The sequence below is a fragment of the Mytilus edulis genome, chromosome 4 (assembly GCF_963676685.1).
Source record: "Mytilus edulis chromosome 4, xbMytEdul2.2, whole genome shotgun sequence".
NCBI classification, from domain to species: Eukaryota; Metazoa; Mollusca; class Bivalvia; order Mytilida; family Mytilidae; genus Mytilus; species Mytilus edulis.
This window is the reverse complement of record NC_092347.1, coordinates 4,801,354-4,827,880: the sequence shown is the minus strand read 5'-3', so window position 1 is coordinate 4,827,880 and position 26,527 is coordinate 4,801,354. Positions and strand designations below refer to the sequence as shown.

The following is a 26,527-nucleotide window of genomic DNA, read 5'->3' as shown; positions in this document are numbered from 1 at the left end:
TTTATGGTATATTGTCAGATTTTGCATCTTTATCTTTTAAACGTTTTAAAATAACTCGTTTGGATCTCATACTACAAAATGTAAATCTACATTGAAGAAAATTGAAAATGAGAAAAATAACAAACAAAAACTCGAAAATTCGGTAATACCTTATGACAAATAACACCTAGGTTCCCTCTTAATCATTCTTTGTTGTACGAATTTTTCAGAAACGGGAAATTTCTCCAGATGACCACACACCCCTATGACATAATCATGATACATTTGTACATTCTAATGAGATGTATTTTCCTGATGTAAATTATTTTTATTCTATATTTGTACCACTTGAAAATGATAGTACATAATCAGCAGAAAAAGAAAAAAAATCCCAAAAGAAAAGAGGCATAAAAGTTGCTAGCTGTATCTGTATCTGCATCTGTATTAGGAAATCCCTCCTTCGAAGGAGCACTTATTTGAGTACCTTCTAATACATACAAACCTGAGGTTGAGCAGAGGGATAGTGATACACACAGTGGGACGAACAATAATGAAAACTATGGTAACAATACACCAATACAATATAGATCAAACTACATACCATTAATAGCTGTCATGAATGCGGAAAAAATTCATGCAAAAATACAAATAGAACTATACTTGCACTTACTTATTTGTGTTGTTGGATTGCTTTCTCATTGCCTTACAACCCTTATGGGGTGCAGGGTGTTTTGTAACCTGGTCGTTTCATAACTAGTCGATTTGTAACTAACTATAAAAAAGAAGATGTGGTATGATTGCCAATGAGACAACTATCCACAAAAGACCAAAATGACACAGACATTAACAATTATAGGTCACTGTACGGCCTTCAACAATGAGCAAAGCCCATACCGCATAGTCAGCTAAAATAGGCCCCAATAAGACAATGTAAAACAATTCAAACGAGAAAACTAACGGCCTTATTTATGTAAAAAAATGAACGAAAAACAAATATGTCAAATGTATGTAACAGATAAACAAACGACAACCACTGAATTACAGGCTCTTTCATTTTGTAACTAGCAGGGCCGTAACTACATTGAGGCAAATGAGGCAAATGCCTCATGTTGGAAATTTCAAAAAAAAACACAAAAAAAAAAGAACTGAAACAAAAGATTGTCTTCATATCAAATTGTTTTTACGGAAAGTGTCTTGCAAGAAGCACGTTCTCTTCACTCTCTGGTGTCGCCCCTGAATGTTTTTCATCATCCATGTTTCTCATTTACTTTTGGTTTTCAGAGTTGATGGTCTATTGTTTGTACTTCTGTGTCCCGGGTTTAAACGACTCAGAGAAAATACCCAATTCTTCTTAGTATAGATTGTAAAATTGGGTATTTTCTCTGAGTCGTTTAAATCACTCGAAACTAGGCGAAAGATGCACAGAAGTGATAGATATGTATTATAAGTATCATATATTTTAATCAGTAAAATAAAAATAAAAAAAAAATCTTTATCATATACCAATGCCCCTAAGGATAAATCTAGACAGCTGCCATGGTTTACATTAAAGTAAGACCACCAATTTCCCGGTATCAAATCATTTGAAAAAAAAACAATGTATTGGCATATAACCTTTTACATTGGAGGGTGAAACTTGCATTAAGTCGTGTTCAGACCCTTTCACAGAAAATAAAGGAATATGGAGTAAACGTGCGCGGAACCTAATCGCACACAGAGTCAATGCATAGAAAAAGTACAAATCAATGGTCAAAGCTTTTATTCCTGTTCTCCATCTTGATAGTTGTTGGAGGGTCTTCAATAATAAAAGAATCATTAATACCGTAAAACAAGGTCAAGATGGTCCATATTGTCAACCTAAGTAGGACTAAAACATAAAGTATAATACTGCCCTCTTAATATATATTTAAATCTAGTCATAAAAAATCACCAAAGTCAGCACAATAAAAGACAAAAACTGACAGACCGGTATTAATGATTATGAGAATTACGATTTTTGCTTTATCCTACATATTGGTCTTTTAATCTTGTCCCTAAAACCGAAAAAAAATCTTAAATTACAATAAATCTATATTTTTAATTTGAGACCAGAATATTGTCGAAAAAATAGCTAAAAATTATTTGCGTTTCAATGTAAGAAAGAGTCAGAGAAACGCTCAGAATGCACGATTTTGCGTTATTTTTCTCAGAGCTGCTGGGGGCCTTGAGCGGCCCATAGACCCATCGCCTTACAAATTTTTAGAATTATTTAACCAAGCTTTATATTTGTAATCAGTTATTTCGAATAAAAATTCTCAAATACAAAAAAGGTGGTACAATGTATTTACAGTTGTTTATTTATTACAGTAGTTGTAGATGACAGACAATTTTGTGTATTTACAGAGTGAGTTCAGTTCTAAACAGGGATACTAAACAGTTTGGTAAAAAGTATTTAGTAGATGAAGAGGATGATACATGTTGGAATTCAGATCAGGTACAAGTTTATAAAGTAGACATGAAAGAAGTTTATAATATAGTCAGATTCATGTTTACATTGGTATCATTTTAATTTTAGGCACATTAATAATGTGTACTTATTCATGTACCTCACTTCTTTATGTCTGGGTTATACTTATATTTTTTAATTTCTGATTGATCAAAATGGGCTATTATTTATTTGTACGACTCGTGCATGATCAGCAGTAAGTTCATGGGCACTTTAACTTTCAATTAGATTTGAACTTTTTGGTTCACCAACTTATTTCCTGTCTTTTTATTGAACAAAATATTTACATTAGCATCAATATCTTTTTTCAAACAGTTCCAGTTAAATACTATTCATATCAGTACACTAAGGGATTAGACATTTAACTTCAAAAAAGAGGGGGGGGTATGGTTTTCTCCTAAAATAGATATTTTGATCCCAAATTTTATGAGAAAAAAATTATTATGGTCAAGCAGATGACAAATTAATGTTTTGCATGATTCCTGATTTTCCGTATACCGCTAATAGTGCTAATTTAACATTTGGGTGATGGTGTGAAAAGAAAATAGTTAATATACTCAAAAAAGAACATACCGCCCCTTTTCTGAAGCAAAATATTCAGTCAATAAATGTTTTCTTCAATATATGGATATGAATAGTATTTTGGACAATGCTGAAAGTAAAGAAATGATGATACTGACGTGTATATATAAATAAGAATAAGACAGAATATAGGTAAATAAAAATCAAATCTAATATCAAAAGATAAAATCCCTATCAACTCACCAATGCACTATGGATCCTATAAACAAAAAGTGTTCATGTAACACACATCCAAATAAGTAGCAAATCTAGAAGAAAATCATTCAACTTATGTCTTCAATTTAGGGTGGTAAGCTGCGATTGGATCATATATTAACACGTGTTTAATCCCGATCAACACTTGCAGATCTAGAGACGAGCATGAATTTTAAAAAAAATCAAAGTATATGCCTGAATATATATAATATTAAGACAACATCCATTTTTTCATAAACATTACATTCACTAATGAAGTAGGAAATTCATTCTTTTGATACATTTATATTGTTATCCAATTTATATCAGTGGCGGATCCAGGTCCAAATCCAGAACAAAACAGGGGGGGTCCAACTTTATGTCCCCATTTAAATGCATTGATCGTCAAAAAAAGGGTTGTTCCAACCCCTGCGACCCCCACCACTGAATATTAAATTCATGTATTTGGCAACCAACACACGATTTTTACGATTTTTTTTATGGGGGGACCGAATGGCACATCCTACATTTTTTCATCAAAAATTAAGATCACAGCCTGTTTATTTTAAAATGAATTAGACCTCCCTCTCTCCGCTTTCCGTTTCATTCATAAAAATCAAACGTTATCTTACTTACCACTAAAATATTTCTTTAATATATTACTTTTTTACGATGTTGCATTTTAGAAAGTCTTAAATACGTACAACATTTATCTTTTACTTGAAATGGTTCTTTTTTTTTATAAAATTATTAGATTCCTGATTTTTTTTTCTTGAAAAAAAATCTCGGTTGAAGGGAAATGAAAAAAAAAATGTGTTTATACTATAACTTGCATTTACTGCTTTATGGCTATCTAAGTTTTTCAAATGTTTAGTTTTGCTAAAAGTTTTATTACTTTCTTGAAACGTTGTACAAGTCAGATAAAAAAAACAAAAGAAACAAAAGAAACAGGCCGGTTACAACCAGCCGAATAGTTTTTCTGCACTTGTAGTCAGGTCAAGGTCCTCTGCTATTGCCTCGGACCTTGACCTGACTACTCGTGCAGAAAAACTATCCGGCAACCGTTGTTACCGGCCTGTTTCTTTGTTACCTTTGTATTTTATCTAATGCTTAGAAAAGCTGATATGATTTCATAATTTTTTGTAACAATATTAGAAAAAAATGTAAAAGTAAGCAGTTATAGGTCACTATTCAGCCTACAACGATTGGCAAAACCTATACTGCACTTCAGTTTAACATGGCATATAAATTTGTAGTTTTTGTATTATTTGGACTTGACTATCCCAAAACGATATGTAAATTTTAAAATTTCTTAACCGCACAGCTTTGTTTTGAACCAAGTTAAGTTTAAACTGGTGAGGTAAATTGCAAGTCTAAATTATTTTTAAATAGACAATGGACAATATTTATTAGCCCTTACACATTTCAATTAAATGATTAGGGCATGCAGTATACTTATAGTTAAATAAGAAAATAAAAGAACATACATGTATATGATTTCTATAGGGATAAATTGATAAATCATGAATCATAGGAAACCATCTTGAGTAGCACTAAAACCCCTAGTTTTTGGTGGGGTTCGTGTTGTATATTCTTTAGTTTTATATGTTGTGTCATGTTTACTATTGTTTGTCTGTTTGTCCTTTTCATTTTTAGCCATGGCGTTGTCAGTTTATTTTCGATATATGAGTTGGACTGTCCCTTTGGTATCTTTCGTCCCACTTTTATGAAAATGGTCAATTTTCTGTTATCTAATTACAACAAACAATAACTTTTACAGTAATGCTTTAAAAAAAATATTCAAATGCATGATTATGTTTAAATAAATCACTTGAGATCACCCCTAGTTTTTGGTGGGGTTCCTGTTGTTTATTCTTTGGTTTTCTATGTTGTGTCATGTGTACTATTGTTTGTCTGTTTGTCTTTTTCATTTTTAGCCCTGGCGTTGTCAGTTTATTTTCGATTTATATGTTTGACTGTCCCTTTGGTATCTTTTGTCCCTCTTTTATAGAAGTTGAAGATGTATTCATTCCTTTTAAGTTCAGTAAGATCCCTAAAATCATCTGTTCTATCAAGTTTGAAAAGGTTTTGAATTGTTGGTTCATTGGAGAATAAATCTAAAATTGTACCAATAAATTATTAATTTTAAGAAACAACATTAAATAGTGACAATAATAGAACACAATAATCAAAGGATAACCGCTGTGAAATGAAGGAAAACATTCAGACAAGTTCTTTAAGGTAGTTGAGTTAGAAATAATTTAAATGAAAAAGTACTTGTTGGAATGCCTTTTTTCCTTAAGGATATATTTAAATATTAGTTTACAATTGTAATACCTTATTTTTATGTAATTTTTCAGTGATCATTTATCATGTTTATTTTTATCATGATTATAGCTCTATCTGTTAATAACATATTTATGTAATTTAATGTGTATTATACATTTATGTAATTTAACTTGTATATTCAGGGATCACCACAGTGGATAGCAGTTGAGTTTGATGAAGAAGAACTTATTACAGAAATCAGAATTAAATTTCAAGGAGGTTTTGCTGGGCGAGAATGTTGGGCAGAAAGATTAGACACATCAGAAAAAATAATAGAATTTTATCCAGATGATGTCAACTCATTACAAATATCCTTTTTGTTATATTATAAATTCTCAAGTGACAATCCATATGTCAACCCTGCCATCCCACCATGCACAATCTACCTAATGTTAAATAATTTTTCCCACAAAAGGGAGTTGCCTGCACCCCCAGCACCCCTCCCTGATCCACCTTTGCAAAATTTTAGTTTTGGGATGCTATATAGTGCACTATATGTCTTAAATTTAGCATTTAGTTAGTTTGTTGATGCCCCCTGGGATAGGAACACCCCATTTTTTTTATCTATGTCACAGCTTCAATTTATAAACTGAAATTGAAACAAATTTGGTTTCCAGATGATTTTTGTTTAGCCATGTGTCAAATAATCACTTTACTTAATTTTAGAATGCTAATTTGAAAGAGCAAGATCCCAATTGATTTAGGATCAGCAGGTCAAAGGCGAAGATAACAATAAACGTATCTATAAAGTGAAAAATTATAGAAAAGTTTTGTTTTGTGGATTGAGAAATATAAATCTTTGTCGAAATAAAGCACCTTGGGGATAAAAAGCACCCACCTCGATTTTTGGAAAGAATAGAACTTGTTCTAAATCTTTACTAAGGCACCAACCTCCCTAACAACACGACGGGTTAGCTACTGTTACTAAATGTATTCACACTGAAATATAGTTCCCTATGGTTCTCATGTATGTGCACATAATACACATATAAACTGAAAAATGGGTATATTATTGGAGCAGTTCATTCAAAAATGTATGTCATTAAGGTGTGTTGATGTGCAGGCTTTTTTTTAAACATTTTGATTAGGTAAATGGGTATTTATACAATACTAGTATGATTGACAACTGTCATTATCACTAAACAATCAGAGACAAGGTAGACCTTTAATTACAATGCCCCACCTCCTAAACTGTCAATCAAATTGACCACATTACTTATTAACCTCAGTCTTACATAATTATACAGACCCTGCACACATCTTAATATACAAATATTTTACCTCATAATTTAATACACAAATGTATATATTAGATGCTTGATATATAATGATGATAGATTTATTTATTGCCTATTACTTTTGATCTACATTACATAGTGATTCTGTAAATCATATCTGAAAGATAAATGATTAACCCTTTCCTTCATAATGACGCCTTTTGACGCCACCCCCTTTACTCCATAATGAGGCCTTTTGATGCCTGTGTAGTACCTCAGTTGAAATGCTTTGTCTCCAAAATGTCTGCATCAGACTTAAAAAAAAATTGTATCCAATATGGAAAGGAGATTCATGAGAATATCTGATTTGAATTTCATTGATGAAATATTAGTTTTCACAATGCATTAACACTTTAAACCTGATGATTATTTTTACTGAAAAAAAACTTATGCGAATCAAGTATTTAAAAATAAAATATCCATGGAGTAAAGGGTTAATGGATTAACAAGATTTAAAAAAAAGACTAAAAAACATGAAAATAAATATGAATATATAAAAGGTATTCAAGTAAGGCCTATAATTTACTTGATAAATTTCCAATAATCATCTGTAATTAATCAACAATTTAGATTAGTTCACTTTTTTTATCAGGAATTGGCTTGAAACATTTTTAAATTTTAAAACTTTGAATTATAACAAACCATTGTTTATTAGTTTATTCCCCATCAATCATTATGTCTATTTTAGTCATTAGTCATCTACAACTTTTAATCTTCAATGTCATATAACCTCTGTTTTAACTTACAAAATGCCCCAAAACAACATGTTTAGATTATTGTTGATCATGACACTTTAAAGTTCTTAGCTGTTGATCTAGATTTTATGTCTGACAAGGATAGTTGGTAACATTTAATAGAAGAATTTTTGATTTGCAATTTTTTGTATTTTTGAAACATGTTCAGAATAGGCAACATTTTTTTAATAAGATACAAACTGCAGTTTAAATAAAATTGTGCAAATTAAGAGACCCATATTTTTTAATTTGAGCTCATTTTATCCTAATACTGGAAAAGTATGTTTCCTTCTAAAGACCTGGTGTTAATGCAATTTTCAACAATAGTGCTTTATTAATGTTCATTTTTCCCCACCATACCTTAATATGAAATTATTCAAACTACTCTTCTAATCTTTCCATGAGTGATTTCCATCACTTTGATTAAATAACACCTTTAAAGAAAAATGTAAGAAGGAAAAAATAGAACAAAATTTTTATTATTTTCTGGTTTTCAATCATATGACATTTATCATGTATATTGCCAGCAGACTACAGTCTTCCCCACTAAATTCTTCCTCTCCCTCAAAAACAGTGCCCAACACTATTAGTTACATAGTGTGCTAGTGACCTAATACGGTATATATGGGGTCAGTAAATTCCATAAGGGGTGAGAGCGAAGCTCCAATCCCCATATATACCATATTACGTCACTAGCACACTACATGTATGTAACAAATTTATCTTACCGACTATCTTAACGTGTGGAATTTAGACTAGTGACCTATTTAAATAAGCAAGTCTTCGATATTGTTAGCATTAAGAAACTACTTCCATTGACCCTACAAAAACAGATGCCAACAAGAACAACTTGTTAGGTTTAAATGTGTTTTATGAATTTATTTCCATCGTAATCATCAATTTCTTCGTTTGTTGAAACCTTTAAGATTTTTTCTCAGTACCGTTTTGTTTTTATAAAGGGACGTAACACCATTACTAACCGTGTATGAAATAAGCCCCACCTCCCTTCTTACCTAATATGGTATATAAAGGGACGTAACTCCACTCTTAACCGTGTATGAAATAAGCCCCGCCTCCCTACTTACCTAATATCAAATATACACGGTTTGCACGCGGACGCTTTTAACCAATCATATTCGTAGAAATGTATAGGAGGTAAGATAAAAACTATTTCTTTATCATCTAAATTCATGAAGATAGCGTTTTTATTTATACACACAGGCCCAAAGTGCTCCTACTTTTTTTTCCAGCTTGCTGCAAAGAAGATAATACAAATGTCTTTGTCATATGTTAGCTGGTTGATTGCACACAATTAAATTTATATGGTTTTTCTATGCATCAAAGGTGTTTTGTGGAGGTATTTTATAATTTATTAAATATCTAGATAGATTTCCACATACTCTGATTTATATTATTTGAATTTGATTATAATTTTACCTTAACTACTTGCACAGCTTTAAACTAGATAAACCTCATCATGTGAAGAAAATAAAAGTGATATTCAACAATAGCACAGATTTCTTTGGTAGAATAACTATATACCAGTTTGATATTTTAGGAGAAGGATAATAAAATTGTTACATTATTTTTATGATTTTAGCTTATTTTTATTACATTAGGGTTTTATTGAAAAGCTGACCATCAAGCAATCTTAAGATTTATACTAATATGTTCAAGCTACTGTGAGCCAAGGCTCTTGGGCTAATATGTTTTGTTTTATATTTAAAAATAACAGATATTCATTAGAATAATGTGGTTTGAGTAAGGAAATCAAATGTAAATATGATCTATAAACCACTACTAATGTGTGCTTTTTCATAATTTGTCATGTGTTTATGTCTCCTTTAATTGTCTTGAGCACCATCTATAAAGTCACATAAGAAAAACTTTGACATGTTGTTTCTGCCAACTTCATCATCAATAATTGTTTAGTTTGTAATTATGTCAGTTTGAGGGGAACCATTAATGGTGAGTCATTGATAAAACTAGTGATTATGTCAATTTGCAGGGAACCACTAATGGTGAGTCATTGATAAAGTTTGTGATTATGTCAGTTTGAGGGGAACCATTAATGGCGAGTCATTTGATAAAGCTTGTCACTGTCAGTTTGTTGGGAACCATTAATGGTGAGTCATTGATAAAGTTTGTGATTATGTCAGTTAGATGGGAACCATAAATGGTGTTTCATTGATAAAGCTTGGGATTATGTCAATTTTTTTTGGGGGAGGACCATTAATGGTGAGTCAATGATAAAGTTTGTGATGAACCACTAATGGTGAGTCATTGATAATGCTTGTGAGTAGGTCAGTTTAAGGGGAACCATAAATGGTGTTTCATGGATAAAATTTGTGATTTTGTTAGTTTGGGGGGAACCATTAATGGATAGTTATTGATAAAGTTTGTGATTATGTCAGTTTGTTAGGAACCATTAATGGTGAGTCATTGATAAAGTTTGTGATTATGTCAGTTTGAGGGGAACCATTAATGGCGAGTCATTTGATAAAGCTTGTCACTGTCAGTTTGTTGGGAACCATTAATGGTGAGTCATTGATAAAGTTTGTGATTATGTCAGTTAGATGGGAACCATAAATGGTGTTTCATTGATAAAGCTTGGGATTATGTCAATTTTTTTTGGGGGAGGACCATTAATGGTGAGTCAATGATAAAGTTTGTGATGAACCACTAATGGTGAGTCATTGATAATGCTTGTGAGTAGGTCAGTTTAAGGGGAACCATAAATGGTGTTTCATGGATAAAATTTGTGATTTTGTTAGTTTGGGGGGAACCATTAATGGATAGTTATTGATAAAGTTTGTGATTATGTCAGTTTGTTAGGAACCATTAATGGTGAGTCATTGATAAAGTTTGTGATTATGTCATTTGGAAGGGGGGCATTAATGGTGAGTCAATGATAAAGTTTGTGATTGTCAGTTTGTGGGGAACCATAAATGGTGTTTCATTGATAAACTTTGTGATTATGTCAGTTTGTAGGGAACCATAAATGGTGTTTCATTGATAAACTTTGTGATTATGTCAGTTTGAGGGAAACCATAAATGGTGTTTCATTGATAAACTTTGTGATTATGTCAGTTTGAGGGGAACCATTAATGGTGAGTCATTTGATAAAGTTTGTGATTATGTCAGTTTGTTGAAAACCATAAATAGCGTTTCATTTATTAAATTTGTGAGTATGTCAGTTTGTGGGGAACCATAAATGGTGTTTCATTGATAAAGTTTGTGATTATGTCAGTTTGAGGGGAACCATTAATGGTGAGTCATTTGATAAAGTTTGTGATTATGTCAGTTTTTGGGGAATCATTAGTGATGAGTCATTGATAAAGTTTGTGATTATGTCAGTTTGAGGGGAACAATTAATGGTGAGTCATTGATAAAGTTTATGGTTATGTCAGTTTTAAGGGAAACCATTAATGGAGAGTCATTGATATAATTGTGATTATGTCAGATTGTAGGGAACCACTAATGGCGAGTCATTGATTAAGTATGGATTCTGTCAGTTTGAGGGGAACAATTGATGGTTAGTTATTGATAAAATTTGTGATTATGTCAGTGTGAGGGGAACAATTGATGGTTAGTTATTGATAACATTTGTGATTATGTCAGATTGTAGGGAACCACTAATGGCGAGTCATTGATTAAGTATGGATTCTGTCAGTTTGAGGGGAACAATTGATGGTTAGTTATTGATAACATTTGTGATTATGTCAGTTGGAGGGAACCACTAACGGTGAGTCATTGATAAAGTTCGTAATTATGTCAGTTTGTGGGAACCATAAATGGTGTTTCATTGATAAAGCTTGTGATTATGTCAGTTTGAGTTTGAGGGGAACCATTAATGGTGAGTCATTGGTAAATTGTTTGAGGGGAACCATAGATGGTGAGTCATTGATAAAGTTTGTGATTATGTCAGTTTGAGGGAAACCATAAATGGTGTTTCATTGATAAAGCCAGTTTGAGTTTGAGGGGAACCATTAATAGTTAGTCAATGATATAATTTATGATTATGTCAGTTTGAGGGAACCATTAATGGTGAATCATTGAAAAAAAGTTTGGTTATGTCTGTTTGAGGGACACCATATTGGTGAGTCATTGATATATATATAGTTTGTGTTTATGGCAGTTTGAGGGGAACCATTATTGGTGAGTTATTATTGATAAAGTGTCTGATTATGTCAGTTTGAGGGGAACCATTAATGGTGAGTTACTGATATAGTTTGTGTTAATGTCAGTGTGAGGGGAACCATTAATGATGAGTCATTGATACAGTTTGTGATTTTGTCAGTTTGGGGAGAACCATTATTGGTGAGTCATTGATAAAGTTTGTGATTATGTCAGTTTGAGGGGAACCATTAATGGTGAGTTATTGATAAATTTTGTGATAAGGTCAGTATAAAGAAAACCTCTAATGGAAAGTCATTATTTGATGTACAGATTGTATGCTTTGGCATATCTTATTTCCATAGCGATCCACCCCCTCAGTCTTGGTCAATTGACTTGAAAACTTTGCAAAGTACATAAGTTTGATACTTAGTCACGTTCAGGGGAACTACTCATAAAGGGTTTTCAGTTGAACAAGAATTAACAAATCAGATATCAGTTGAGATTATTATCCCCACTCCTCAGTAATGATCCATTACTTTGAACGTATTTCATAGTTCAAATGTTCAAGTTATTCCATTCAAATATTAACATTTGATTCATTACTAGTATATCTTAATTTCATACAGCCAAGACTCGTGTCTTTTTCAACAATTTGTTTCTATTAGGTACATATTAAGTCAAAAGTTTTGTATATTAGGAGCTCCTGAAATATGTCAATAACTCTATAATGCGAATTTACGGTATCTATAAATCACTGAGCATCCCTAGAATATTTCAGGATCTCCATCATTTCGGATTTCAGGACCTCTACAAAAATGCTAATATCCATGATATGCTTAATGTTTTAAGTTACTGTGCTCCATAATCATATATTTGATGTAATAATTATTGAAGTATTTTCTTTTCTGAATGTGCAGCAGCTAGTTATTTTTGGAGAGATGACATATGAATGGAAACAATATCCCCCTCATCGAGCAGCCGCTTATTTTTGATAATACGGTTGACTTTGTTTATATGCCCCTCTTCAGAAAAACAATATATATATAGACTGTTGGATATACTTTTCCCAGGGTAATTTTTAATAAAAAAAAAAATATGATTTCTATGTTTTTGAATCATTTGCAGTTAACCTACTTAATCGAAAAATCAGTGATAAATAAATTTATACACAATCAATTTTGTGAAATGCCTATAATAGTTTGACGATATAGCTCAAGTCGAGAATTGTAAAACTATCGAGTTATTTCTCTTTTGATAATGATTTGAAACTTTCTATCAGCAGAATATTATTAATCTACAATTTTTTGGTTTATATTTTTTCCTTTTTTTTTTTTGAATGAATGAATTGTGTCCTTTTAAATATGATTTTTTATTTGTCTTTTGGTTTATGGTTGATATTAAGACAACAGTTCACACTTCTTTATACAAAGACGACTTCATCGGAACGATTAAAACTTACTGTGTTTCCTGTCCCCCATAACATAGTACACATTGAACTGTCCAAACATCAATCGTTCCTGATTACATTTAGTTACTATGATAACATATATATATAATTCAAATACAGATTGTATTAATACGAATTTATGATGTTGCTTTTCAATATTGTATAACATGTATTTAAAACGATGCTGTATAAAAACAGATATTTACAGAAAACTACTTAATATTTGATATAAGGTGACAAAGCTCACAAAACTACTTACATTTGATATAAGGTGACAAAGCTCACAAAACTACTTACATTTGATATAAGGTGACAAAGCTCACAAAACTATAACCCACGCCATAATAAAGCAATGGTTATGTCTTTGAAATACTCCGAAAATTCTAAAACATAATTTACTAACATTAAAAAAAAAAAAAATAGGTGGTCCACAATGTCACAACAAAATATATTAATATATGCTAGGAAGTTTCAATCATTGTCAATAAATGATGATGAGAGGTTCAGCAGGAGCTGTTATGTCCGTTTATAAGTAAAAATATATTCGGAAAAATAACATATAAGCAGGTATCCAATGGTAGTATGTGGTAAAAGATCTTAAAAGTTTCATTCACATAGAAGTGGATCGGATACAAATGTGTACATTAGTTTGACTAAGACTTCGTCCTTGTCGTGTTAGATGCAGACATAATATATAAGATGCATAGGAACATCATGTTTGTAAGATTCCGTCAATGTTTCTCAAAATTCTGTCAAACTGGCCAAGTTGGACAGACCCACTGAAGCCCATAGGGGACCTACAAAAAAATAATATTATATCGTTATCTCGATATATATATATCGTTATTTCAATATAATTAGATCGTTATTTCGATATATTTATTTCGTAATAACAATATCATTTTTTTGTAGGTCCCCTATGGACTTCCGTACAGACCGGCTTTCCCGTCACTATATACCACCCACTTAAAAAATCAGGGTTTTTTTTTGTTCAAGCTTTGATTTCCTAAGTTAAGCTACGTATCAAATTTCCTATATCAAAGTCTATCTCATTAGCATAATCACCTTACAAGAAAGCGATTGCTTAAGTTCGTGTTTAATGTATCCCTTTGGGACTTTTATTTGTAGTGAAGCAGCTGGCACTGACATGCAGAATTTTAATATGGATTGCATTTAGACTTCTAATCACTTCACAGAATAACAGTGAAACTGGAATTATCCTTGTATAAATCTAACAAAAAGGGTTGATAAAACTGTTGGACTATGTGTATTGATTTTACAGGAACATTTATTTATAAATCATATGGCAAAAATGAAAGATTTATTAATTGTGATGTCGCTTGAAAAAAACTTCGTTATACATTACAAACATTATTTGATTAAAAAAAATGTGAATTTATAATGTTTCGGAAATTGATAAATTAATACATGTATATATATTCTATACTAAGTCCTCTATGCACGATTTCATTATTTTTTTCACATATTTATATCGAAGAAAAAAAACATTCGTTCATTGAAAACTTTCGCATTTTATTGCCGACTTTCAACAACCAATCAACACAGAATCATGGTGCACGTGATAAATAGCCGAGATGATAGACATGAAAAGAGCGATGCTTAATGTTGTTGATACATGCATTTTCCATGAGTTTCTTTTTGTAAATTTAATTTTGTCATTACAGTTGTTTAATAATTTGGGTGTATTAAAATATGTCTTTCAGAATTAATTAACATTATCTAAATTAGGGGTTTCCTTCACAATTGCACTGTGCAACGAACGAGAAGTCTTGAGGTTAAGCTCACGGAATATGGATAAGCTACCAGTGAATACGGGGTTGGGAAGAAATAATTCAATGGAAGTACATTTCTAAATATTTTGATGAATTAAAAGTATTGGCTTTTAAAAGAAAGTCACGTTTTTAAAATTGAAACTAAGTTATGTAAGCAATTAGAAGCATATTCAAATTGTTTTTAATTTGAATATCATATGACTTTAATAACTTTTGAGTTCCTACAATATAAAAATAAAAAGATAATGTACGACTGCCAATGAGACCTAGCTCTCTCCATAAGATACCAACACATGAAGTAGAAGTTTACAATTAAAAGTCATAGTACGACCTTCAACGGTGTGCAAAACCTTTACCGCATAGCAAGCTATAAAAGTAAAACATTTCAAACGAGAAAACTAACGGTCTGATTGATGTACTGTCTGAAATCGAATTCATATAAACTTGACGTATATCATATCAATTAAACTTCAGAAATTCGTTTTCTTTCCAAAATTAGTTCTAAAATGTCACGTCATTTATTATGATATATTGAAACAATTTAAAAATAAAAAAAGATTAGACTATTCATCCAAGCATAGTGATGTAATCTGAGTTTCTCTATTATGTTATGACAGAAGATGATTTTATGATCGATGACTTCAACTGTATACTTTTCGCCTCTCCTGATCTTTATTGACAGAACATAGAGAATTCCAAACAAGGCATTCTAATCAACTTGTTGAGTTAACAAGCGTTTTGTTCACACAAATATGTAATAGTGGTAACTATGTTTAGAACCGATACAAATATTTCCAATCCATTTAATACCATGGTAATTCAATAGCCAATGTATCAACTAAGTTCCTAATTGATCATTCTTTTGGGGAAATTTTAATCTTGGCACTAAAAGTTTACAAAACTGCATGCAAATATTGTTTTAGGCTTCCCCGTCATAAGGACTTGGCGTCTCGGCCCACTCGTGACTAATATGATTTAAAACGATTGTTTTTAATTTACAAACATGTTTGCAGATTTCGGCAGACTTAAAGATATTTTAAAAAACCAAAACAGCAGATATAAACCGGGACAGGCAACTCAAATGATTAGTGTGCTTATAAGGGGCCTACAACGGTAAACAGAATAGTGACCAGGTGACATAAGGGGCCTACACCGGTAAACCGAAAAGTGACCAGGTGAAAGGGATTTTTTTAATCACGTTTTAGTTAGAAATTGCGACTTTGTCATAGTTGATCATTGACAAAGCATGTTCATATTTTTAACAACTTCAGTCTGCCTAAATAAGAATTGTTAGTAGATAATATATTTAAAAAATGAATAGGGGAGACGAATGTGTATAAACTATATAATAGACGAATACATTGTATCACTTATTTAATAAATTTAATATAGATGGCGTCTACGGTTGCAATTTCATTTGATGAGAAAGCAGATACATCTCAACTTTCATGCCATCAGAGATCTTAACAGTGTTATTCGCCATATTCAAGAATAGTAAAAAATGAAAATCAAATAGAAAATCTAAAACCTTTTTTTATCATGATGTGACACAGAAATAAATAAGAAAGTCGTTTAAGTATCATCATGCAATGAAAATGATATTTGGGTTATTGATGTATTCCTTAATGGGACGGCCAATAACCTGTATGTATACTGTTCGCGATCCGGAGATGCATGCACTCTCAAACCTAGTTTGGCTGGGTAGATGGATGTTCGAAGACATTCGAAGGCCTTGTATACATACATCGTGTTTGATAATGGATCGCTATCTCACTGTCTCGTGACTTTGGTCCGAACCATGCTTTTTGTTGTTATCTATGACTGCTTATAGGCAACATGCTCCTGGTTTTCGTCGTGTTAATCTGACACTGAAAGTAGCCACCAGGAGTGAACATCACCTAGGGTAAAATACATCCAAATCCACGACAATAGCCAAATGGTTATCATGTCTGGCTAACTTTAATAACAACGACACAATATGTAATGCATGCTAAAATTGTTCGGTGTGAGCCAAGGCTCTGTGTTGAAGGCCGTACATTGACCTATAATGGTTTACTTTTATAAATTGTTATTTGGATGGAGAGTTGTCTCATTGACACTCATACCACATCTTCCTATATCTAAAAGTACTCAAGCATCGAATCGCACGTACTAGACCTTAAATCAAATATTGGATTGTCAATGACTTCTAAAATCCCCGTAGTAGTCAAAGTAAGATCTTAATAATCTCGAGTCTCAATAAAGTGAAGAATTATCAAACATTAACCATCAACATCAAATTGTCCAACTTTAATTCGGCGACTGCACTTCAAGAATAGAAGATTTGATTTTATGCAACGGCGTCATCAGTACAGAAAGACGCGATCATTGGCAATTCCCAGATCAAACTATACAGAAATTCAAAAAAAAGGTAAATTTAGTTTTGCTTCAAACTGTAACGGTTATTGCTTTTTTTTCGCATTAATTTACGATGCCAAGTTATTAGTTTCATTCTTTATTCGCGCCAACTTAAAAGTACATCATAACTACTACAGCTTATGAATGGTTGGCGTACATAGGATAGTGTGGCTAAGATTCGATTGGTTAGAATTAGACATAGAATTAGGAACATGTCCCGCACAGAAGAAAATATTAAATTATAGTATGTGTATTCAACATCCGATTAACAAGTATAGCTTCTTGTTGACTTGATGTAGGATATTCTGAAGCCTCCGTACCTTTTTAGAAAGATTCAACTTGCAAATTTAGATTTTTCTGTTTATTACATCATGAACTATGCCAGTAGAAAGTAGGCTAAAACTACTTGCTGAAATAATTGTTACCTCATGGAAAAGTAAAGTGCGTAAAAGTTAGTAATTCAAAGAAAGACAAACACATAAGAGAGATAAAATCTCCTTTAAAAAAGAAAAAAAAAAGGGGGGGGGGGGGGAATGACTGATCACAACTGTGCTTAAGGGAGTTTGAATCTTATTTCCGTTGATTGCACATAATATTCTATAAACAATGCTTAAATTAATGTTCTTATCAATACGTATACCCGGAAGGAAACAGAAGTTCAAGTAATCCAAATTACAGTATGAGTTTACAAGAATTCGGTTTTAATATTGTACTCTAGCATCCTTGATTTTAGTCGAATATTTATACTTAGTTTGAAGAAATATAAGTGGTACCGCTGATCAACAAGTATACCCTTGGTAACCTAATCAGTTGCGGGAGTTATTAAGAGTCAATAGTTTTTTTATTCCCCTAAAGTTGACGTATAAATTGCTACAGTTATTACCGGAATTGTTCCAGTGTTTATTCCCGGTTTGACTATTTACGTAATAATTTAATAAGGTGGTATACTCCCAGAAGAATATTAGTACCAAATCAAAACTTATTGATTCCGATTTTATATCGTTATGGAAGTCTTTTATCTTGGTGGCCTAACTGACATTGATGATAATAGTTCTGAACATTATAATGACCCACTGATTCTTTTATGTTTGTTTTAATGTACAATATAAACATTTAGGCGAACAATCAATCTCTTAACTAAATAAACAAAAAAATCTCTTAAATACGATATCAATCGTAAATCAAATGGCTCCATATATTTCCATCCATCATAACTTTTCTTCGTATGTGGAACTAATGACATCATGATTAGAATCGCATGCAAGTTTAATTTAGGATGTAAGCGACATGTAATCTAAATATTTGCTTTTTGTAAACAGTAAGGAAAATCTGTAGGATTGTTCGTCCTGAATAGACATGAAATATATTTGTCGCTGAACGTTAAGTTACTTACAATAAATCAATTATAATAATTAATCTGAGATAGCATTCAGTTCCCTCGAGAATTCACTGCTTTCAAAAGGTTCAGATCAAAGTTGAACTATAGTAATTGAAAACGTTCTCCAATTTTGGCAAGGATTTTAACCTTTGATATAAACCTTTCAAAATATTGGTCAAGCCATAATAGAAGAACTACTTAATCAATTGAACTTCGCCATATAATGATCACTTGAAAAATAGACGGGACATATTTATAACGGGACATTTAAAACTCAAAAGTCGAGAAAGAACTGATATCTCCATAGAAAAAGCAAAGATTCTCACAAAAATCTGGAGTTGACGTGTTATGGAGGGAGAGAATATGTATCCTTACTGGAGTTGACGTGTTCAGAAGGGGGAGAATATGTATCCTTACTAGAGTTGACGTGTTCAGAAGGGGAGAATATGTATCCTTACTAGAGTTGACGTGTTCAGAAGGGGGAGAATATGTATCCTTACTGGAGTTGACGTGTTCAGAAGGGGGAGAATATGTATCCTTATTGGAGTTGACGTGTTCAGAAGGGGGAGAATATGTATCCTTACTGGAGTTGACGTGTTCAGAAGGGGGAGAATATGTTTCCTTATTGGAGTTGACGTGTTCAGAAGGGGGAGAATATGTATCCTACTGGAGTTGACGTGTTCAGAAGGGGGAGAATATGTATCCTTACTGGAGTTGACGTGTTCAGAAGGGGGAGAATATGTATCCTTACTAGAGTTGACGTGTTCAGAAGGGGGAGAATATGTATCCTTATTAGAGTTGACGTGTTCAGAAGGGGGAGAATATGTATCCTTACTGGAGTTGACGTGTTCAGAAGGGGGAGAATATGTATCCTTACTGGAGTTGACGTGTTCAGAAGGGGGAGAATATGTATCCTTACTGGGGTTGACGTGTTCAGAAGGGGGAGAATATGTATCCTTACTGGAGTTGACGTGTTCAGAAGGGGGAGAATATGTATCCTTACTGGGGTTGACGTGTTCAGAAGGGGGAGAATATGTATCCTTACATAAGAGATGCTTTATTGTAAAGATTAATCCGTCATTCAACTTTTTTCTGTAGTTGTGTTACCTTAACGGGTCAACATTGTTTGCCTCTAGATATTTCTCGATCAGGAAAACTTTGATTTAAATGAAAATGTATTGATTGATTGATTAATAGTATTTAAAGCCACATTCAGGAAGTAGTAAAACTAGCTGAATTCACCTACCACTATGGTGTTCGAACACATAACCTCAGTGTTAACATGCTAATAGTCGTTTTACATGAACTAGTTCAACAACTCAGTCACCATTGAAAGAAACTTGAACACCAAATTTTAAATCAAATGATGACAAGAATTGCTAACCGGTAATAACTATGATCAGTGAATGTTTTGATAAAAACAATCAAATTGTAGCAGTAAAATGCAATGCCATTTGCCGGTTTTCAAAATTAAACGTCATTCTAATAAATGAACGAAATTTTATAAAGATATTTATCTTTCTAGCCTTAACTGTTTTAATATAAATTCTTATTTAAAGCTCGCGTGGTTTTATAGGCTAATCTCAGACTATTTATGGTTACATAAGGTTGCACACTGTATCAACAATAACTATAAAGAACTTTTTATTAGCTCTATCAAACTATCCAATTTTATTTGAACTATTAAAATAATGACTTAAGAAATACGAGAAAACTAAGGTTAAGAACCAGCCATAGATCAATAGGAACAAATATTTACTTGCATTAGAAGATGCACGTGAGTCACAGAATAACCCAAATCAAAATCTGGGAAGAAAGATGATCTATCAATATTACTGAATCATACAAAAACTGTAATTGCATAGAAAATATAGATAGTCATACTGTTTCTATGATTTGTCTGTACTCTATCATAGGGTCAAACAAATCGACCAGATTTATTCCTATACTTTAAGGTGTATCATGGACATCAAGGTCAAATAAAGCCAATACAATCATGCCTTTACTATAAGGCACAACTACAAGGATCATAGAATACCATATTAGAATTATAAACAAGTTAAGATGATAAGATATGAAAAACTGTAGAGAAAATATACAAGTAATTGAATGATTGATCGAAGTCCAGCTACAATTACTTCATTCAAATCTTTTAAAGAAAAACACGCAAAATGACTTTTTAATTATTCAATGTTACAGGGAAAAAACACTCTTTTTAATTTGAATTCAGATTTTTTCTGGTATTCAAAACATGATACTTATAAAATATATTACTCTGTAGGAATCTAGCTAAAACTATCTAACACGCAGATTGCTACCATCAAAGCAAGTCATAGAAATATATACATGTTGCTGTCTTCAGGACGTTTGATGCTGAAATTAAATGTTATTTAATTTTCATGATTGATATCTAGTTCTATTGATACTGTTTGGTCTCATAACGATGGAGGATTTGATATCGCTTGATATTGACTCGAGTTGTTTAATTTCAATATAATAATAAACGAGCCTATGGCGAGTTTATAACTATCATTGAAATAAATAATGATATTTGATATCAATTTCTAGTTTTCATAAGTTGTTAAGCGTATTTCTTCTTTAAATGCAGAAATTATCACTGTCCTGGTGTAATATAACCGATTCACTTCATATACTAGTTCGCTTGAGACAAAATTTTCAGAAACCCAGACTACTCTAAACCCAGACTACTCTAAACATCATATATTTCTATTGTTTGTAGACGCTTTATAGTTCCATGTGAAACAGGATAGTGTTTTGTATGTTATTGAAGAATCTCCATTGTTAAGGGGGAAATGATGGTGGCTGGTTAACCCCATTTCGCATTTTCGCGAAGTCGAAAACGCGAAATCGGAAAGAAATATTTCGCCTTTTCGCGTTATCGACTTCGCGATTTTGCGTTTTCGACTTCGCGTTTTCGACTTCGCAATTTCGCGTTTTCACCCTTTATAATATAAAGGGCGAAAACGCGAAATGGCCTTAACCGGCCACCATAGACATGTGCATGACCTTTGAAAGTCGTCATTGACATAAAGAGTTACTCAGTAGCCAGTGTAAATGTCGCAATTTCAAACACACATTGCAAAACCTGGCAACCAAATCGTTGGATTTTTTCGAAACACTATTTCATATCACACGCCGACCAGTGTGATTCGAGAAATATGTCTTCATGCGGAAAGTGGATAAGAAGTCACAATCATAAGCGACTGGAAAATGCATAACATTCATCAAAATTATGATAATATACTAAATGATTCCTTAAGAAAGTCTTTTTTTTTCGATGGGGGTATTCGTATATAATGTATGCGAATACAATGTCAAAATGTATGGAAATCATCCAAAATTATCCAGCTTTTCTTAACTGAATCTCGTTAGCGATGTCTGTTTCTTTTGGTGTGTTTTTGAGGGTTTTTTTTCGTTTATAGGTGAAACTGTGCAAATCTTATAAAACCATAGCCATAGAGATAAGCTTGTGGGGTTTCAAAATAAAACGAAATGGGGGAATAGTAGTGCAATTCAAGTTACACTTTTTTCCTTTTTTCCTTTTTTCTTTTTTTATCCAATAAGACTTTTGTTTGAGAGACGAGACAAGTTAAAACTCGTTAAGAGGAAATTAAAGTTTGTTATCATCATTCTCGTAAATGCTATTAACCTACTTTTAGATTATCTACTTTTCAACTGATTTTTTTAAATGAGATAAAAATGTATTTAAGAATAAGGCATAATATTGTTTGTTAGTCTAAGAAAACAAAATTAAACCATCCAAGATGAAATATGGATTTGTATACATCTAATTCTAAGTTACATAGACGTCTGGCGTAGGAATATATTACTCTGACGGGTTAAGAGGCCATTACTGTGATGGAAATAACATGTAGTTGTGATTTAAAGAAATAATACTCATACATCAGAAGTGATTATAACGTATACAATGGACTATTATAAATCTAGACAAATCTAAATAAGGCTGTTCTATCTCTGATTTATCTAGCTTGTTTTCATGACAAGTGATTGATGGAATTCTAAAAACTTTGATCATGATAGCAAAGATAGTATGGTGTCTTTCCAAATTAGAAAATATAATATAACATGTGGGTAGCATTATGAGTAGATCATCGGCATAGAGGAAATTATCTGCAGCTTAAGAACATATAAGTACCTGCCTGCAGCTAAAGAACATATAAGTACCTGCCTGCAGCTAAAGAACATATAAGTACCTGCCTGCAGCTAAAGAACATATAAGTACCTGCCTGGAGCTAAAGAACATATAAGTACCTGCCTGGAGCTAAAGAACATATAAGTACCTGTCTGGAGCTTAAGAACATATAAGTACCTGCCTGGAGCTAAAGAACATATAAGTACCTGCCTGGAGCTAAACATATAAGTACCTGCCTGCAGCTTAAGAACATATAAGTACCTGTCTGGAGCTTAAGAACATATAAGTACCTGCCTGCAGCTAAAGAACATATAAGTACCTGCCTGCAGCTAAAGAACATATAAGTACCTGCCTGGAGCTAAAGAACATATAAGTACCTGCCTGGAGCTAAAGAACATATATGTACCTGCCTGCAGCTAAAGAACATATAAGTACCTGCCTGCAGCTAAAGAACATATAAGTACCTGTCTGGAGCTTAAGAACATATAAGTACCTGCCTGCAGCTAAAGAACATATAAGTACCTGTCTGGAGCTTAAGAACATATAAGTACCTGCCTGCAGCTAAAGAACATATAAGTACCTGCCTGCAGCTAAAGAACATATAAGTACCTGCCTGCAGCTAAAGAACATATAAGTACCTGTCTGGAGCTTAAGAACATATAAGTACCTGCCTGCAGCTAAAGAACATATAAGTACCTGCCTGCAGCTAAAGATCATATAAGTACCTGCCTGCAGCTAAACAACATATAAGTACCTGCCTGCAGCTAAAGAACATATAAGTACCTGTCTGGAGCTTAAGAACATATAAGTACCTGCCTGCAGCTAAAGTACATATAAGTACCTGCCTGCAGCTAAAGAACATATAAGTACCTGCCTGCAGCTAAAGAACATATAAGTACCTGCCTGCAGCTTAAGAACATATAAGTACCTGCCTGAAGCTTAAGAACATACAAGTACCTGCCTGGAGCTTAAGAACATATAAGTACCTGCCTGGAGTTTTAGAACATATAAGTACCTGCCTGCAGCTAAAGAACATATAAGTACCTGCCTGGAGCTAAAGAACATATAAGTACCTGCCTGGAGCTTAAGAACATATAAGTACCTGCCTGGAGCTTAAGAACATATTAGTACCTGCCTGGAGCTTAAGAACATATAAGTACCTGCCTGGAGCTAAAGAACATATAAGTACCTGCCTGGAGCTAAAGAACATATAAGTACCTGCCTGGAGCTAAAGAACATATATAAGTACCTGCCTGGAGCTAAAGAACATATAAGTACCTGCCTGCAGCTAAAGAACATATAAGTACCTGCCTGATTTTAGAAGAGTTTATATTGCTCAGTTTTCAGTTTGTGTTGCACTGTCTATTTTTTCTGATTGTTTTCCCCGCTGTCCAATTAAAGTGTTTGAAACCAAACTGTTTTATTCGGAATTCCTTAGCTTTAAATTACTATGGACAAACACGATAAAATAATAAAGTTTTACTACCGATTTTATGCATTCTTTACATAGAATATCTAGTTTCTTCATTCAAATGGCGGAACATTTAAGCAACCATTTAAATTGAAGGGGGTATGTTTTTATGTCTGAGTCAGAATTTTTTTATAGTTTTTTAGTTTTTAACGATATCAATCAAATATTTTTTTCAATGTTTAACACTATAAAGGTATTGGGAAAGCTGCAAACAGAACTTTTTGGTTGTCATCTATACCACAATGTTTTTTAACTGGGATCAGAATACATTTTTTAGGAGAAAAAAAAACACATATAACTCCCACCCCTGTGAAATTTAAATAATACATTTATAAACCGAAACCAAAGATCTAGTGTGAAAAAAATGTATGATATGATCCTTTTGATACATATTCTTTCATTTTGGCATCTTCGTAATATATTGAAAAACTCTTAAGCGATCAAATTCCAGTAGAATTGGTCAAATTTTATATTTTGTATCTTTAAGTGAAACAATTAGAGATATTTTAAAATTAGTCTAACTTCTTTGCTTGCATAAGACATACATCTTTTTAATGTTTTTATTCAAAGATTGTATTTCGCTGCAATATCGCTTTAAACAGTATGTAAAAAAGTAAAATTTTAAAGTGAACATGGTTGTAAAAATGTGCAACTGAAAATTAATGTCATGATAACAATTATCCTAATTAAGTTTTAGTTTCTATTTAAAATCCTGAATCAAAGTAATCACGCAAACAAAAAAAGTATGTTAATTACTAATAATTAATAATGATTAAAATTAAGTATAATCAAAGCTTCAAAACAGTTCTTTTGTATCTGTCAATTATTACTCCAAGCTGATCTAATGAGTTGAATGAGTGAGAGTTTCAAAACTCACTTGTCAAAATACTTTGCATATATAATAATTCCGTTTTGTCTCTAGATATCATAAAGCATTTTGAAAAGAACGAAATACATTATAACTATGAACTTCTTAGCAGACAGAGTACCTTTGTTGAACTTGGATGACCTTGAAGAAGAGTCATCTTCTGGTTATGACTCTCCAGTATTTGTATCCGACTCGGAACCCAGTTTGTCAGCATCGGGCGGTGAATCAGATAACTGCAACAGCGGTTCATCTTCAGAAAATGATATTTCAAGTGAAAGTGACGATGAAGGTGATGATTTGGATAACCTTGAAGATCCTGGTGATACGATGCACGTGACCAATACAGAAACAGTAGTCAACAATATAAAGTACATTTTGTCTATGCCACAACTTTGTGATGTTACATTTGAAATTGGACCACAACGCTTCCTTGTTCATGGTTTAAAGGCAGTCATTGGGTCAAGAAGTAAAGTACTTCAAGAAATGATGATACAGCAGAATAGTCCACAGATTCAGAAAAAAACAAAGAAAAACGACAACCAAAACATACCAATACATAACTACGACATTGATGTGTTTAGACAATTCATCAACTTTGTACACACAGGAAGTGTTGTTATGGACGTGACTACAGTTGTTGGAATGACATGTGCTGCTGAAGAATTTGATGTTCCAGAGTTAAGTGATGCATGCTGGGGGTATTTGAGACGTTGCTCTACTACAGCAACCAACAGACCAATACTCCAGAACGAAACCGATAGATATTCGGGTCACCATGCTGCAAAGGAGATTAAGAGCATACTTATAAAAGAAGTGAATCCACTGAAAAGAAGAGAGACTGTTGTTTAAATCATTGCGAACAATATATTATAGTGCTAACAATGTTGATAAAAAGTGCTTTTTGTGGAATAAATATATGATAATTCTTTACAAATTAGTTTATACTTTTTTAATGAATATAAAAAATATGTTGTACTTCAGCGTTGAATATTAAAAATACGTTGTATTAAAGTCATTGTCAAACAGTTTTCGTAATCAGCTGGTCTTTAACTGTTTTATAGCCACAGACATCATAAGTATTTTGAAAAAGGACATAAAAATAGTCATCTGTGGAATTGCTTGAAATATAAAAAAAAATGTGGTATGATTGCCAATGAGACAACTCTCCATAAGAGACCAAATGGCACAGAAATACCAACTTTAAATCACTTGTAACTATAAAGAACATACCGAATAGTCAGCTTTTAAAGGACATGAAATGACAATTGATAAAAAGTATTCAAACGAGAAAAAGATTTTCAACATTAATGTTTCGCTGAGC

At 32.5% G+C, this 26,527-nt stretch overlaps 2 protein-coding genes across 2 annotated transcripts; both read left to right on the top strand.

The window, feature by feature from the left end:
• Positions 1 to 20: 20 nt before the first annotated feature.
• LOC139518781 (nuclear receptor 2C2-associated protein-like) lies at positions 21 to 9,144 on the top strand. Its single transcript, XM_071310334.1, has 4 exons — positions 21 to 142; positions 2,362 to 2,452; positions 5,692 to 5,857; positions 9,013 to 9,144. Exons 1-4 carry the CDS (start codon positions 108 to 110, stop codon positions 9,126 to 9,128), a joined length of 408 nt encoding a protein of 135 aa, XP_071166435.1. The 5' UTR covers positions 21 to 107; the 3' UTR covers positions 9,129 to 9,144.
• A 16,158-nt stretch (positions 9,145 to 25,302) lies between these two features.
• On the top strand, positions 25,303 to 26,055 carry LOC139518636 (serine-enriched protein-like). Its single transcript, XM_071310112.1, has one exon. The coding sequence runs from the start codon at positions 25,303 to 25,305 to the stop codon at positions 26,053 to 26,055; it is 753 nt and encodes a 250-aa protein (XP_071166213.1).
• Positions 26,056 to 26,527: the final 472 nt, after the last annotated feature.

Excerpts from the sequence above, each read along its gene's own strand:
- LOC139518781 (XM_071310334.1), top strand. The coding sequence starts at position 108 with ATGAGAAAAATAACAAACAAAAACTCGAAAATTCG. Across the intron at positions 143-2,361 it reads AACAAAAACTCGAAAATTCG|AGTGAGTTCAGTTCTAAACA; the intron begins GTAATACCTTAT and ends GTGTATTTACAG. Across the intron at positions 5,858-9,012 it reads TGATGTCAACTCATTACAAA|GCTTTAAACTAGATAAACCT; the intron begins TATCCTTTTTGT and ends ACTACTTGCACA.
- LOC139518636 (XM_071310112.1), top strand. The coding sequence starts at position 25,303 with ATGAACTTCTTAGCAGACAGAGTACCTTTGTTGAACTTGGATGACCTT.